Genomic DNA, 15,908 nt, shown 5'->3' on the forward strand with positions numbered 1-15,908 from the left:
GAGCAAGTCTATGAACCTATTTCGGACCATATGTCAGAGATATGAGTGTGGGTACAACCATGTTTCAGACCAGCTATTGTTTGGGTTTCCCTAACCATAGAGGATTTGGGGAGTACTCTGACACTAATGAACACGGAGGGCAGTTGCGCTTGCTCAGAAGTTCTCTTCAAATTACAACCGTATTTTCAAATGACTATCTGAAGTAAGCACAAATTAGCTATCCTCCTGTCACCACAACAGGTTGAGTCTGCCTGATTGTAAACTGGCCTAATGACTTCATGGTTACAGTGGAACCATCATCAGCACCACTGTCTGAGAAAATGGTTATGATCAACAGATGTCAAAGCCGAAAGGTTGTAAAGTGCCCAATTGAAAGATGAGGGACCATTCCTCAAGCTTCAGTTGAGCTTCATTGGAGCAGGGCAGGAAGTTAAGGTCAGAATGAGATGCAGATGCGATCACATTGTCAACAGTGAATATAGTATAATAAACTGGAAGCAGTACAGGTAAATTGCTGTTTCTTCAGGAAAGAATGTTTGGAGCTTTGATGGTAAGCATTGAGGTGAAAAGGCAGGTACTGCATCTCCTGCATTTGTAGGGAAATAGTATGCGGGTGTTGGGGTGATAGAATGGACCAGGATGTTGTGAGGAAATAGTCCCTTCAGAATGCTGAAAGTGGAGTGGAGGGGAAGATGTGTTTGATAGAAATATTGTGCTGGAGGTGGCATTGTGCTGGAGGTGGCAGAGTATGACCAGTTGAATGTGGAGGCTGGTTAGGTGAAAGGTGAAAACAAGGGAGACCAAACTATGGTTCTGTGAAAAAGAGAAAGGGGTGAGGGCAGAAATGCAGAGAATGGGATGGACATGGTTGAGGGCCCTGTAAACCATGGTGGAGTGGACTCCTCTTGAGGAAAAAGGGAATGCATATGGTAAGAACTAGTATGGAAGTTGGCATTGTTAGAACAGATATGATAAATTGGGGGCATTGAATAGAGTCTCACAGGAAGTAGCGGATAGCTATGGGAGTTGGTGAGCTTATAGTAGATATTGGTAGATGACCTGTCCCTAGAAAGGAAAAAAGAAGCTGGAGAAGGGTAGTCGGAGATGAGCTCTGAAGACAAGATAGAAATGGAAATTAGGAAAATTGATGAGATTTTTTTTGGGAAAAAGCATACAGGATCCTGGACTTGATAAGTAGATGCATAGAGTAAAAAAACGGGGGCCCGCCTCCTTGCAGCAGAGAAGGTTGATAGGAATTTTGATGGAGGTGGTCAAAATAATGAGAGGTCCAGACAGAGCAGATGGGAGAGAAACTGTATCCCATGGCAGAAGGGTCGAGAACCAGAGGGCACTGATTTAAAGTGATTGGCAAAAGAATCAAAGGTGACGTGAGATAAAACCTTTTTTTACACAAGGAGTACTTATGATCTCGAATGCACTACCTTGAGAGTAAGTGGAGGACATTCAATCATGGCTTTCGAAAGGGAATTAGATAAGTACCGTAGGGAAAAGAATTGCAGTGCTAAAGGGTGAGGAACTGGAACTAGCTGGATTGCTTCTGCGGATAGCCACTCTATGATTCGATGGCATGATGCATCTGCAGGAAATTTTGCTTTGAGAGGGCAGGTGGTCATAGTGGCGCAAGCTGTCAATTGCCCCTGCAGAGATAGCAACCGAAGAGTCAGGCATAACTCTAACCTTTTTGTTACAAAAGTATTTCATTTGATTGGTAATCTTTTAAGTGCAAGCTGTTCCAAATAACACACATTACCTGGAAAAATTAATCTGTACTTAGGCAAATTCATACAGGGACTCCAAAAGACCTCAACTAGATCCAGACAAGTATATTCTAATTACAAAGCGCGTTGAGGTAATGTTAAACCCTCTTTAGAAATTTGAACAAGTATTCACAATAGTGAAATTTTAATGAACATTAGAAACTGTTGAAATAGAATAATAGCTTCAGGAAATGATAAATTTAGATAAATTAACCTCTTTGAATTAAAAAATACTCACAAGCTGCATTACGTTTCAAAAACCAGGTAGTCATTGAACCAATGGGACATGAAATTGACAATTGCAATCTTCCAACCAGGCAGCTTTCCCTATTCTGACAATAGAGAGGAAGGGAGGGTGGATAGAAGAAACAGGAATTAAATATCCCCTACTACCTTGAAACACCCCGTTTGCCCTCAATACCTAGACATTATGTCGGAATCTGGTTGAGGAGAGCTGGATGACTCTGACTCTCCTAGAAGATGGGATCAAGGTTGTATCCCTTCAAGAGTGGATGTATCTATCTCTCTCTTTCCATTGACCCCTTGTTTGGCAGTTCAATTCAGACAACTTATACAATAAAGCCAGAATCTACATTCTCCAGCTCTTTCAGAAGTTGTTCCCTCATTCTTTCTTCTGCCTCCTCATCCCTCTCCTCCACTGCCTTCTGGTGTGTTGAATGAGCTGTGGGAAGAATAAACAGCATTAGAATGGCTGTTTTTGCCATTGTTGAGTTGCTCCATAATGAGGATGAAGGGATGAGGGGGAGGTGGAGGAGGCTGGCTTCATGTCCTGGAGCATTGAGAGAGCAAGTGCCACGTGCTCAATGACTCTGAAATCTCCCATCATCCCAACCTTGTTCGTCACCACAGCCACTGTGTTATGGCAGCACAGCACCTCCACTGCCTTCTCTTCTGGGTGGATCTGTCAGAGAGTGGAGATTTGGGACTCCCAAATAGGTGTTGTGTGCCATCTTGCCCTGCAAAGAGAAAACTAGAGAACAATTAGACTTGCAATAATTGTTAAATGTATGGGACAGTTGAAGGTGCTACTGGTTTGTATCTTGCCAGCAGTTCTTGCTACAAATTCACTCATCAACTAGTTCTGCCTCAGAGACTTGTGTGCGGTGCCCTAGAGAGTGAGGAAGAAGTGCATAATGAGACTCTTGTCTGCCTTGATCTGGTCAAATAATTGAGTTTCTTGCACCACTTCACCACAATTCCGCAAGCTATGGATCTGGCACTCAGTGTCTCAGCCACCTTTGTCCGTGACTGCCTTTCAACTGTATGTTGGGGGTGGGATGAAGGGGAACTGTGGAGTCTGTCCTGCCTTCCCTCCTTTTCATCCTGGAGCACCTGCAGATTGCCCATTGCGCAGTTGAAAGCCCTCTTCCTGGCAGCCTCCTCCTACAAGTCAGTCACCTGTGAGAAGGAAAAGACAATGGTGATTGTCTACGGAGCAATTTAAATTAATGAATTAAAAATCTTAAGACAGAGAGCTATGTGCTAATTAACTTACACTCCCCAACCTCAACCTCTCAGAAAAAATAATCACTGTCTCCTGATGCTGACGTGAAGGCGTCTTTGGAACCTTTACGCTTTTGCAATTTTCTCTGTTGGTTAGGTACAGGTACATGATATTATTGCTAAGGGGAGTTCGAGTTTACCTCAATATTTTTAATCAGCTCAGGGTGTAAAGTTAGTCTTGAGACGATTAAGCAATAATCAGATGCCAAGTTTGATCAATTATTAGGGATTAGTCAATTACAGGTATCACAAACCATACCGAATGTGCCATTAAATATTGGGAGATGGATTTCTTACTAGCCCATATGAAGAAGTGTGATCTCTGCCGTTGTAGTGCCACTTATTGCAACCATAAAAAATTCTCACTTTTATAGTCCTCCACCCTAACACATTAAGGTACCAATGGCCATGTAACCAGTTTGGCACTTTAAACTGAATTATACCTGTTCTCCTTTTGGGTCTGTGCTCACGAGTTTTTCAGAAAATTTGAACATGACTTGGCATCGGTAGAGTAGGCATGGAAAACCTAGAGGACAAGTTTCAAAACTTTTATTTAAGCAAAGTATATTAATAAACTTTATTACTAGTTGTTTGGTAGTACAGAACTGAGCGTTGCTGAAAAGAGAGACATGCTAGCAGAGCTTTTCATCTTGCACTCATCAGGATAGCTCGTAAGAATTTTCCAACAGTAATGGGGGACCAACAATTTATACTGTGTGAGAAGAGAGTGCTAATTGGTTGGCAAGTGGACTCTGATTGGCGGAGTCATTGCCATGGAGTATTTGGCATGGAACAGTTAACTGCCCAGTTTTGTTCAAATTCAAACTGAGCAGGTCATCTCTGATTGGTCAAAGCATTGCCTTGGGGAATGAACCAGTAAATGATTGTTCCTTGTTTTGTTTAGTTGAAAGAGACGCAATATGTGAACACGTTCCTTTTGTCTGCAAAGGACAGAACCCTATGTGTGAATATATGTAGCTTCTAGCATGCATAAGTGAGCCGCACTGCGAGCCCAACTGACAATCCTAAATTGGTTTTCAGTATAATTCTTTGCACAATAAGGATTGTTTAGCAGTGTTGTCCAATCGCAGAATCACTTCTAATGTTGGACTCTGTTTTGTGTTTTGCAAGCACAGACTGGTTAGGGTCCGGTCAGTACTTTGCCTGTGGTGAACAACTGAAGGGACGTACTGTTTGATATGATCCACTAATTAATGGGACATATGGCCTCTATACCTGGCATCACACCAGCACTGAAATTCATACACCACTTTGCTCTTTTGTGTGATAGGCAGAACATCTTTTTGGCTTAACGGCAGCATCCTGTTAGTGGAGAATACCACTCGTGTTGCTACTGCATAGTAACAGCGTGAAACAGCTAGTATCACCTGTTGCTCAAATTTTTGAGACACCTTGCCCTTCCAGGGCAATCCAAGGTAGACTGAGCACTTTTCAGGTCTGAAAGTGGCGGGCTTATGCCCATTCATGAGTTTGTGCAATTGTAGAGTGAGCGATGATCTAATCAGAGTAGCTGTTATCCCACAGGATGGCTTTGATGCACCTTATTTCAGCATCAAACTTGCACGGAGACCAAATAGTTCAAGCCCTGTTTACAATGTTGCTAATAAGGCCAATCATATAGCGCATGGAACCGTAGGAATCCCAACACGCTTATTGACCAGTGAAGGTAGGCTTGCGGTAGACCGTGGTAGAGAACCCACTGGCAGATTTCTCAACTAGCATGTTGAGGAAAGGGAGCTCGTTTGACTGCTCCATTTCAAATGTGAATTTGAGTGCAGGATGAAGCCCATTAAGGTGTGAGAGGAAGCTCTTGCATGCAGCTGCGGATTCAAGTATGGGAAAGTATTATCCATGTATTGGAAATTTTCAAGGAGTAGGAAGTTGTCTCATTCCATCGAAGATGCGTTTCTCATGGAACCGATGAAGATGTTTGCGAGAGATAGACCTAGAGAGTATTCCATGGCAACACTATCTATTTGGGCATACATGGTGTCATTAAAACTGAACACAACTGCATAAGTTGTTGACAAAGGAACATGCCTACACCTTCTGCCTTTTTCAACTAAACAAAAGCTTGCCTGGCTATTATCTGATTATCTGGTCATTGCTGCTTGTGGGATCTTGCTGTGTGAACATTGGGTGCTGTGTTTCCTACATTAGAAAAGTGACTGTGCTTCATTGATTGTGTCGTGCTTTGGAAGATCCTGAGGTTGTAAAAGGTTGCTCTAATCAGTAGCATAAGCCTGTAGCTGTATAGCCGCTTTCAGTGTTCCTCTCTTCTAAAATTCTGTATTTAATAACCTAAATTTTGATTGGAGTTGTATTTTGGCGTATCTAGAGAGGCCAAACTAACTACAGTGACATTGGTATGTGTCACACAAAGCAGTAACAATGTCACCCTGTTGATGAAACAATGCAGCATCTGCTTCAGAAGGTTCTGTTTTGTGTAAACAGGGTGGTCTAAGCTTTTTTTCATCTCTGGAGGCAGAATAGGAGCTTCGAAGGGACATTCATAAATCTTAAATCCATATTCTCATTAGTTTGCATATATGCTAAGTTATTAATGCGATCAGACCTTGGTATTCTGATTTAGGATTTAGTCACCAAAGTGGCAACCAGGAGCAGCTTTTCCAAACCTTCAGGTTCACAAAGCTCATTGGTGTGAGAAATATAAGCCCAGATAGAAACAAATTGCCCAGGTCCTGAGTTTTCAATTGCCAGGGCCCCTGTAGCAAATTTTGGGCAGCTTAGTGTAAAGCTTTCGACTTCTAAGGTAGAGTAGCATTCATTTTTTTAATGTCAGTGCACTTGTTTCACAGGTGAACGACCTTACAAGTGCCCACAGTGTCCTTACTCAAGTTCTCAGAAAACTCATCTGACCAGACACATGCGTACACATTCAGGTTAGTACAATTAGTGGTGAGTGAGCCATGATTTGTTGTAATTTCAGATCAATTAATGCATTATATTGTATTTTTACGAAAGGAGCTGTCATTCCAGAGATCATGGGTTTAAATACTGCCATGGCAGTTTTAGAATTTAACTTTTTAAGAAAAAAGCTTAATAAAAATGCTGGTATCAGTAAAAACAACTAAGTTGTTTAATGGCATAAAAGTGTAACTGGTTCACTCATGCCCTTTTGAGAAGGAAACCTGACATCCTTGCCTGGTGTAGCCCATTTGTCACTCCAGTGCTACATTAACGTGGTTGACTCTTAACTGCCCTTTGAAGTGGCCGAGAAAGCCACTCAGTTGCATCAAAGCTAGCAGTTTACAAAGATCATCACCATCTTGGGCTAGGGATGGGCAATAAATGCCAGCTATTCCAGTAATACATCCTGAGAGATTTTTTTTAAGAAAGATATTTTACTCAGTGTCAAAGATTCAATCCTCAGTTGTGAGTTCAAAGCAATTTTCTTGATTTCATTTTTTGCCCTACCCTCATAAATGTCACTCCTGAGAGCACTCTTTCTGCGGTAAGTACCTTTACTAGATGTAACCCTAGAAAGCAAGCATTTTGACCTTAGAAGGTGTCACAGGCGAGCCCTGTCCTGTCGTGCTCTGATACCCACATGTATATGAATTCTGATGCAGTTAGTGATTGGGAGCATGAGCTCTAACTGATTTTTTTACCCTCCCTAACTGAGTGATGCTGAGGGCAGTTGTCGTTCCCCCAGATGGGAACAGCTGACATGTCCCAAAATGAATGCTGGACCTTTTGATTTTTATGGCTTCAGCTGCATTGTGCAGTGCTTTTAAACAGTAGACTTTCTTGACCATTTTAAAATATAATTAGCTGCCAATTATGTTTTAAAATATAGTTTGCTGTCATTTAGGTTACTTATAATGTAATTGAACAAATGGAGCAGTTCAGGCAATCCATAACACTTAAAATTGATTTTGTTCAGAAATTAACCTACTTTATTTTTAAAAAACCTTATCTTAAAAGAAATCAAAGTAAGCAGAGCAAAATGGTTGCAGCATTCAATGATCTCTCATATGTTTCAGTGCATTTATTTGAATTTTCTTTTGGTACGTTTTTAAGGACGCAAATCCTTTTTCAAATATTTTCTCAGCAACATTCTACCTTTAGAATGCATCACTGAGCTGCTTATTCCTTTCAGTTATAAAATGAAAACAGGAAATGCCAATTTTTTCTCTCTCTCAAAAATTTGAACAGTTGCAGCTGGCTGCATTGTTCCACAGTAAATGTTGTTAGCACAGCTTGTGTTGAAGATGTAATATTTCTGCCCTTTATTGCAGTCGTCAAGTTGAACACATTTCAGACTTAATTTTTTTAGTTTTGTCCTGTGTTTCAAAAAGTACCATTTTGCATATGAATTATCAGCATATTTGTCAGTTCAGCTGGATAAACCATTGAGCAACCAAATGTCCAAGTGTTAATCCCTGTCTGAGAGAGTTAACTGATGTTGGCTTGGCCGGTGTTAGGGGTGCTATAATTCCCTGGTGGCTCTAAAGGGGAACATCAGCCAGTAACCACTTCCTGATTACTGTTGTGCAGTTCCCACTGGAAGTGTTCAGGGGGACAGGATCAAGGATGCTTTCCCATACTTGGTTGAATTCCGTGCTGATATCTGCACACAAACTGGCAACTTGAAAAAGCCACTGGAAATGTAGCTGGCAATGGTGAAACTTAACAGGTCAGTACATTCAAGTGATGACATTGGCAGAAAAGCAGGGAAACAAGTTGCAAGTTTACGCATTGTAAAATGCTCATTCCTCCTCATTCAACATCAACTCCCTTCTGTTTCCAATATTATTAGCAGCCATTTTCACTAAGCTCATCACAGGGAATGATTTCTTAGTGTTCTCTTCAGTGCTCTTTTCAAACTAACTTGGATTTCCCAAAAAGAAAATTCAATTTTTGGGGAACTTTAGAGGTCAACAACACTGAATTATTGGCCTACAGTGTCTGTCCTAATTTATGCCTTACAAATTGCTTGGTCCAGACCTAGAAAGGTTCTGTTGCCTTCAACTTTTTCAACAATGAAGAATTTAGCACTTAGTGGCACAGCTTGTGTCCACCAATACATACACTGGCATGATAAATGTCCAATCAACATACCTTCTAGACTCCCTCTGGCTATAGAGAGGTTCCTAATTGCATTGCCTTACCATGAAGGGAGAAAGCAGTCAGAAACCAAGGTTTTAAATTTAAGTGAGAAAGGGATGAGACTGTGAAAGGATGAGAAATAAATTAACCATAGTAAACTGGGCCTAACTATTAATGGGTAAATCTGCAGATATATGGTAGAAAGTAATCAAAGAAGGTTTTGGTATGATACAGAATCACTATGAAGCCTTAAAAGGCAAAGGGCCCACTTGTGACCAAGTCAACAAATGAGGTAAGCAACAATATCAAGATAAAGAAAAGCTTACACAAATGTAAGAAATAGTGGAACCCTACAGACAGGGAAAGCTATACAAACCAACAGAGAAAAATAAAGAAATAAGAGGTGGAAAAAGGAACTTGCATAGGATATCAAAGTTAGCAGCAAAAGTTTTTATAAATTTAAGTAAATGGAAATGCAGATTGGAAGAGATGTAAAACAGGCTGCTTATATGCTATCACCAATCTTACAATATGGTACAAAGGGAGAGGTAAAGTAGAATGTGGACCCGTTAAAGACAGATATGATTTAAGCAACATTTTCTTGATGTTACGGACTTGGGATGTTAAGATTAACTAGCAGAGGCAACTGTTACCTATGAGTGATGATGCCTTTGCTCAAAAGGACAGGATGCTCATTTACAGGGAGCCCCTAAACAGCTTTGAGCTGCAAGTGATGTTAATTAACTCTTTCATTTTTTAAAGACAACATTGCAGCACATAGGTGATATCAAACTGAAATGAGCTGCATGAGCAACTACATCACTTAGTTGGATAAAGACTGTCAGAATGCTACTTCTTTCATTTTATTTGAATTCTCCCATGGTTCAAAAGAATAATTGCCATGCATTCGAAAAGGAAATCTGCGGTCCTTTCTTGGTCTGGCCTATATGTGACTTCAGATCACATATATGTAGTTTATTCTTAACTGACATCTGAAATGACTTGGCAGGCCACTCAGTGGCACTGACTAAAGGGCAATTAGGAATGGTCAAAAAGTTATGGCCTTGCTAGCGACACCCACATGGCAACAAAAATAAAATGCCTAAGCTATTGACACCTGTGCCTTGCTGATGTGTAGAATGGTACAGCAAATGTTCTGAACTGAGACGGAGCTGATTAAATCAATTCACCCTTCACCATAAATAGTTTAGTTCATATTTGGTATATGGATCTTATGGTAATTGTTCAGGCTAACTGGTTACTTGGAAAAGCTGAAGCATTTGACACTGAACAAAATTGCCTCCAGTGCTTTGGAAATAAAAATGTCTTTACACTTTCCAACAATTTGCCCTAATGCCTTGGTCATCCACAAGTTGTGAACAACAGGAGACTCTACAACAATATTCTTGGTCATTCCCAATTGGATGAAGTAAAAGTAGTTCTTGGGCCTTTGGGAAATAATTATTGTGTCCATCGAAGTATCTATTTCGATCTCATATGAACAGAATTGGTCCCTGATAAAGCATCAGATATTGCATAAAGCATCTCAGCACCTTCATTTAACAAGTATACAGTTATGAATATTCTAGCATCTAAATAAACTTGCAAACCTAACACTTACAATGCTAAGTAGAAATATTGCTTCATTGGAGAGGCAGTGGCGTAGTAGTATTGTCAGAGATCTAGGATAATGCTCTGGGGACCCGGGTTCACTAATGTCATTTGGGGAAGGAAATCTGCCACCCTTACCTGGTCTGGCCTACATGACTCCAGACCCACACACAACGTGGTTCGCTCTGAACAAGGGCAATTGGGGATGGGCAATAAATGCTTGCCTAGCCAATGACCCCCACATCCCATGAATGAATAAAAAAATAGATGCATGACCTTATGGCTACCACCCCAAAGACTATGATATTCTGCTATTCTCATCTATTTATAATATATCAAAGGATATTACGTAATTCATTGATGACTTGTGTGGCAGTTGTTGCCCACCAATAGTGGGGAAATTTAGCTGTTAAACATTTGGTGGTGTTCAGGAAAGGTGGATGGAAAGTAGAATACTTTGAAAGGCTTTCCACACCTACCTAAGATTTGAGCCTTATTTTGTACCAGTTTGTGTTAAATCACTTTGATTTTCACTGACCTTCAACTTTCTTTTAAGATTGTTCAATGTCTGCTTAATGCAGCTTCAATTTAATAAACTGCATGTTCTGATTGTAGGACCCATAATTTTGCAGGAGGATAGAGAAATTGAAGATCACATTTGCAATTTGTGATTGCATGTTTCAGTTTCCAACATCCCTGTGGCGGGGCTGGCGAGCCATTGAAATCCCCATTCACATCCACGGGACCGAAAGATCCTGCCGGCTTGAGGGGCTGGAGAATTCCAGCCAATGTTACTGAAAACGTTATGCAATTTTCCCTTGTCCTAATAGGTATTCACATGGCCTTGGCTCTTTCTCTGGTAGAAATAAGGAACTCATCATTTGAATAATTCAGACTTGAACAAATAAATAATGTTAGATTACATACCACATTCTTGTGGTCTTCCACCTTTCTTTGAAAGAATTCATCCATCCCGTGCAAAGCTTCATTATTGACTTGGTGTAAATTCATTTGTTGTGCTGTCAACAGCTTCCTCTCGAGGTTTGAGGTCCAGTTCTAAAACAAGGCTTTTATACTGAGGACATCACTGCATATCAGAACTCATTGTCCCTTGCAATCTGGAGTAAAAAGCAAAATGATATAAGATTAGTTGTCTGCAGTATTCACTAAAACTGCCTGCTTAAATAGATAGCATTTTAGTTTTTAGCATTACACAACTGGATAAGATGTGATGGGGAGCAGTGTAGACAATGTCTTCAGGAATTTTGTGATGACTAATGAGAGCCCAGTGACTAGTCATGTTGCTGAAATTCATGCACTTTATAGTGTGCATTATCAGTTGGCCATCTTGTAAGATTATATTGGTTGAGCTAGATGTTAATTACCGAACAGAAAAAGCAATACATTGTAGAATTTGGGCATAATGAGTGTAATTTAGCGTCAAATTGGGGTGCAGGGAGTTCACATGAGTTGCTACTCGAAAGCTGTAAAAAAAAAGAGATAGAGAACATGAAGAAGTTTGTGAGTAGTCTGTTGTAAAGCAAGCACCTATTGTTGTTTACGGAAGCTTTTGCAAAAAAATTACACTGCAATCTATTGGCTTTTCACTGCTGCATTTTTTCTTGGCAGACTTTGACTGAACTTTGTTCCCATGCCACTGCACCTCTTATTTAAGTCAGTAACATTCAGCACCATTCGTGACTCCTCAGATACTGAAGCAGTGCATATCTGACTTGGACAATATCCAGGCTTGGGCTGACAAGTGGCAAGTAACATTCGTGCCACACAAGTGCCAGGCAATGACCACCTCCAGCAAGAGAGAATCCAGCCATCGCCCCTTGACATTCAATGGCATTACCATCGCTGAATTCCCCCACAGTCAAAATCCTGGGGGTTACCATTGACTAGAAACTGGACTGGACTAGCCATATAAATACCGTGGCTACAAGAGCAGGTCAGAGGCTAGGAATCCTGTGGCAAGTAACTCACTTCCTGACTCCCTCCTGTCCTCCATCTATAAGGCACAAATCAGGACTGTGACGGAAGTCCACTTGCCTGGATGAGTGCAGCTCCAACAATACTCAAGAAGCTTGACACTATCCAGGACAAAGCAGCCCGCTTGATTGGCATCCCTTCCACAAACATCCACTCCCTCCATCACTGACGCACAATGGCAGCAGTATGTACCATCTTCAAGATGCACTGCAGAAACTCACCAAGGCTCCTGAGACAGCACCTTCCAAACCCATCACCGCTACCATCTAGAAGGACAAGGGCAGCCGATACTTGAGAACACCACCACCTGGAAGGCCCCCACCAAGCTACTCACCATTCTGACTTGGAAATATATTGCCATTCCCTCACTGTCGCTGGGTCAAAATCCTGGAACTCCTTCCCTAACAGCACTGTGGGTGTACTTACTCCACATGGACTGCAGCGGTTCAAGAAGGCATCTCACCACCACCTACTCAAGGGCAATTAGGGATGGGCGATAAATGCTGGCCTAGCCAGTGACACCCATATCCCGTAAATGAATCAGAAAAGGTAGAGAGAGGGAGGAAAAGAAGTCACCGTCTGCTTGGCACCATGGTACAGATTTTCATCTGTAATCCCACTAGAAATTGGGCCTTTGCAGTGGAAATATGAGGCAGTCAGGCCTATCTTCCGGTTGGAGGTCTTCCTCCCTCCACTGGTATCATCACAATCCCTTTAGCTCACCATTTGCAAATGGCCCCGGGCCAGGGAAAGATTTCCTTTTTCTAATCATTTTATGGTTGCTTCCCAGGACTGCTGTAGGAAAATGATAGCGAACCTCAGGAAGTGTCGCAAACATTTACTCCCTACACCACCGATACACAATGGCAGCTGTGTGTACCATCTACAAGATGCACTGCAGGAACTCACCAATGCTCCTTCGACAGCACCTTCCAAACCCACGACCACTACCACCTATAAGGACAAGGACAGCAGATACATGGGAACACCACCACCTGGAAGTTCCCCTCCAAACCACCTGCCATCCTGACTTGAAAATATATCACTGCTCCTTCACTGTTGCTGGGTCAAAATCCTGGAACTCCCTCCCTAACAGCACTGTGGGCGTACCTACACCACATGGACTGCAGCATTTCAGGAAGGCAGTTCACCACCACCTTCAAGGGCAAATACAAATGGGCAATAAATGCTGGCCTAGCCAGTGACGCCCGCCTTCCATAAATGAATTTAAAAAAACTGCTCTGAAGCGTCCACTGGAGGGAGAGGGCATTGGAGTGGCTGCCTTCTATCTCCATTCTGTCATTAGTGATCGACCTGTTGACAGTTCTGGTCTTTGCTGAGGCCTTCCAGTGGTTTTCCATTTCGGATCTTTGGGCTGCTATCTTTCATGTAAGAATCTAGTGACAAGTAGTTGTTATCTACTTTGAAGCACCTGAATTCTTGGATCTATGCTATCCTTAAGTGTACAACTGTAGCAAACACTGAGGCAAAAGCAGGGAACAGTAGCATCCAGTGCCAAGCAATTTCACTGGACTTCGATTCTGCAGTTGTAGTCAAGTGAAGCCTGATCTAGAGTAGGACCCTGACCTAACAACAAAGTGAAACTCCATTTGAGGGAGTGCTATCTCTGCTGTCTCTGGAGACAGAGTGGACCTTGATAATATGAGTTTAGCATTAGTGTAAAGCTAAAACTGCTTTGCATCAACACTAAACTTGTTTTGTAAACTCTTCAACACCATGCATACCAGGATTTCTCAATTGAAAAGGAAAATTGGTTTTGCCAGTTTTCAGATTATAACAGCACTTATTAGTTTTCGCATCCACTCCGTAAACAATTAACCCCCTTTTCAGTACCATGACTAACTGTAGGCAGCTACACTGCTTGCAGCCCTTCGCCTCTGTCACTTTTTAATAGCTGCAGCCATGTGACTTGTGTTGCAATTTCTCTCTCTCTCTCATTAAATGAAAGCATCCCATCCAGTATTCCAACTTCGTATGGGATCTCATTGTTTAGAGATTGTAGTTTCAGAACCCAATCCACTGTAATTCAGTATCTCAATATGCTAGTTTACTGTACAACCAACCTGTTGTTTATTCTGTGTGTGTTGTTGGTGATAACACAGCCTAGTAGTGCAATCATTAACTGCAGTTATTATCCTTTATAATAGCATAAACTTTTATTTAAAGTAGGTCAAGAGCATACACTCTGGTAACATCAGTGAAATGACCAGCTTAAACCTTGACAGTTCTTCAATGACATTCAGTAATGACCTGAATACCCGATGAATTAACTCATTAGAGCTCCAGGGAATTGAGTGCTACCAAAATTAGATATGTTAATATTACTGAAAGTATATTTTTAATAAATCATAGTGGCCTACTTTTCAATGTTTAGAACACGTATGGTCTAACTACAGAATATTAAGAGTTTTGCACCAGTAATTGTCTGTTACTATATAACTCTGATCTGTGTGAGAAACTCACAGCTGACTCATGACTGGTGGATCCCCCATTCTTGACAAAGAACTCCCTTCATAATATCCGACTAGGATTGCCAACTGTGATTAAATGTATTCCTGGAGGTTTCAACATATGACTTGTCCTTACACTCTTCGGCCAACACATTCATCCTTGTACTGCCTTCCTACGCCAATTGGAAAGCGAAAAGACTCATTACTCAATTGGATGATGCTTGACTGTCAGCCAAGCAGCCTATTTTCCCCTGTTTTCAATATTTTTATACCTGGTAAAGAGAAATTGTAAAAAAATGCCTTTTTTTTTAATGTGTCAGTGATCTTTCTCCATTACACACAGCAGTGTCCTGGAGATTAATCTTGAATTCTTGGAGACGCCAGGCCAACCCTGGAGGGTTGGCAACCCTATATCTGATTGGCTTGACATCCTGTTCTTTAACCCATGTTGTTAAATCTACTTTTGAGGAGGAGCCCAAGAACCACTTCTAAGCAGAATTTCATACGATCGATAACGGCTATTCTTTCCAACTCAGACTGGCAGTGTAAATTAATTGTAACTGGAATCCTTTATTTGCTGAAGTCACGTCTTCCACAAAATGCAAATACTTGTGATCAAATGACTTGATTTGCAAAGAAAATGCAGTCTTAAGTGTGTTGAAAAAGGTCTGACATGAAGCTGTTGCAGATACTCCTGTCAAGTGGCAGTTCATTGACTTTCTTTAACCTAACAAATTAGAGTTTCATCTTGAGATTATTATTTTTCTTCACATTTATGAGGTGGATCACCATTATATGGATTTCTTAGTTCATAGTGAAATCTAAAATTGCTGACTAAGCTCCTGGTTAACCTGTTTATTGTAGTGTTATGCCTGGTGAAATGTTATGGTTGTTTTTGATGAGCTATTTTCTTTTGTACTATATGACTTTGTATCTGAAAAGTGTGGTAAGGCTGCTGTTCATTACATGTTGATTTCCATTTTCCTACAATGCCTTCACTGGACCAGATGACTTTTGATTCCATTCTGTTATGGTACGTTTTTATTTAATGGTCAGTATTGGTAGGTATTAACATTTTAGTTTGCAATAACAAAAATTATCTGGCATGATATGTTCCTTAAGTTATTCAGTCAGATTTTTGTACTTTGCCTATATTTTATAGTATTGTTAAAGTTACAATACAGGAGGAGTCCATTGGGTCCATCATGCCTATACGTATCCTAACTCTTTAATGGGCACTACCTCCTCTCCTTCCAATTTTCTGTCCTTTTCTCATACCCTAGGGGATGCCTATCATTTGAGGACATGGGATGTGGCCCTTTGTTTTGCTGAAGGGGGAAGAGTACTGGCCAGCATGTTGCAAAAGGGGCCTGCTGCCCAGGGAGGAAATTCATCAAACCTGTTGCTACATCTGCTGTGATTACGAGGCCAGTCT

The 15,908-nt window shown here is 41.1% G+C and overlaps 1 protein-coding gene across 1 annotated transcript in view; it reads left to right on the forward strand.

Annotated features, from left to right (window-relative positions):
- The window catches only part of rest (RE1-silencing transcription factor), a 47,127-nt gene that overhangs the window by 22,539 nt on the left and 8,680 nt on the right, over positions 1-15,908 (forward strand). Inside the window, exon 3 of the mRNA XM_078570173.1 lies at positions 6,143-6,226. Coding sequence (XP_078426299.1) covers positions 6,143-6,226 — 84 coding nt within the window. The remainder of the gene's footprint in view (positions 1-6,142; positions 6,227-15,908) is intronic.

Source organism: Cetorhinus maximus, chromosome 2 (genome assembly GCF_964194155.1).
Source record: "Cetorhinus maximus chromosome 2, sCetMax3.hap1.1, whole genome shotgun sequence".
In the NCBI taxonomy this organism is placed as follows: domain Eukaryota; kingdom Metazoa; phylum Chordata; class Chondrichthyes; order Lamniformes; family Cetorhinidae; genus Cetorhinus; species Cetorhinus maximus.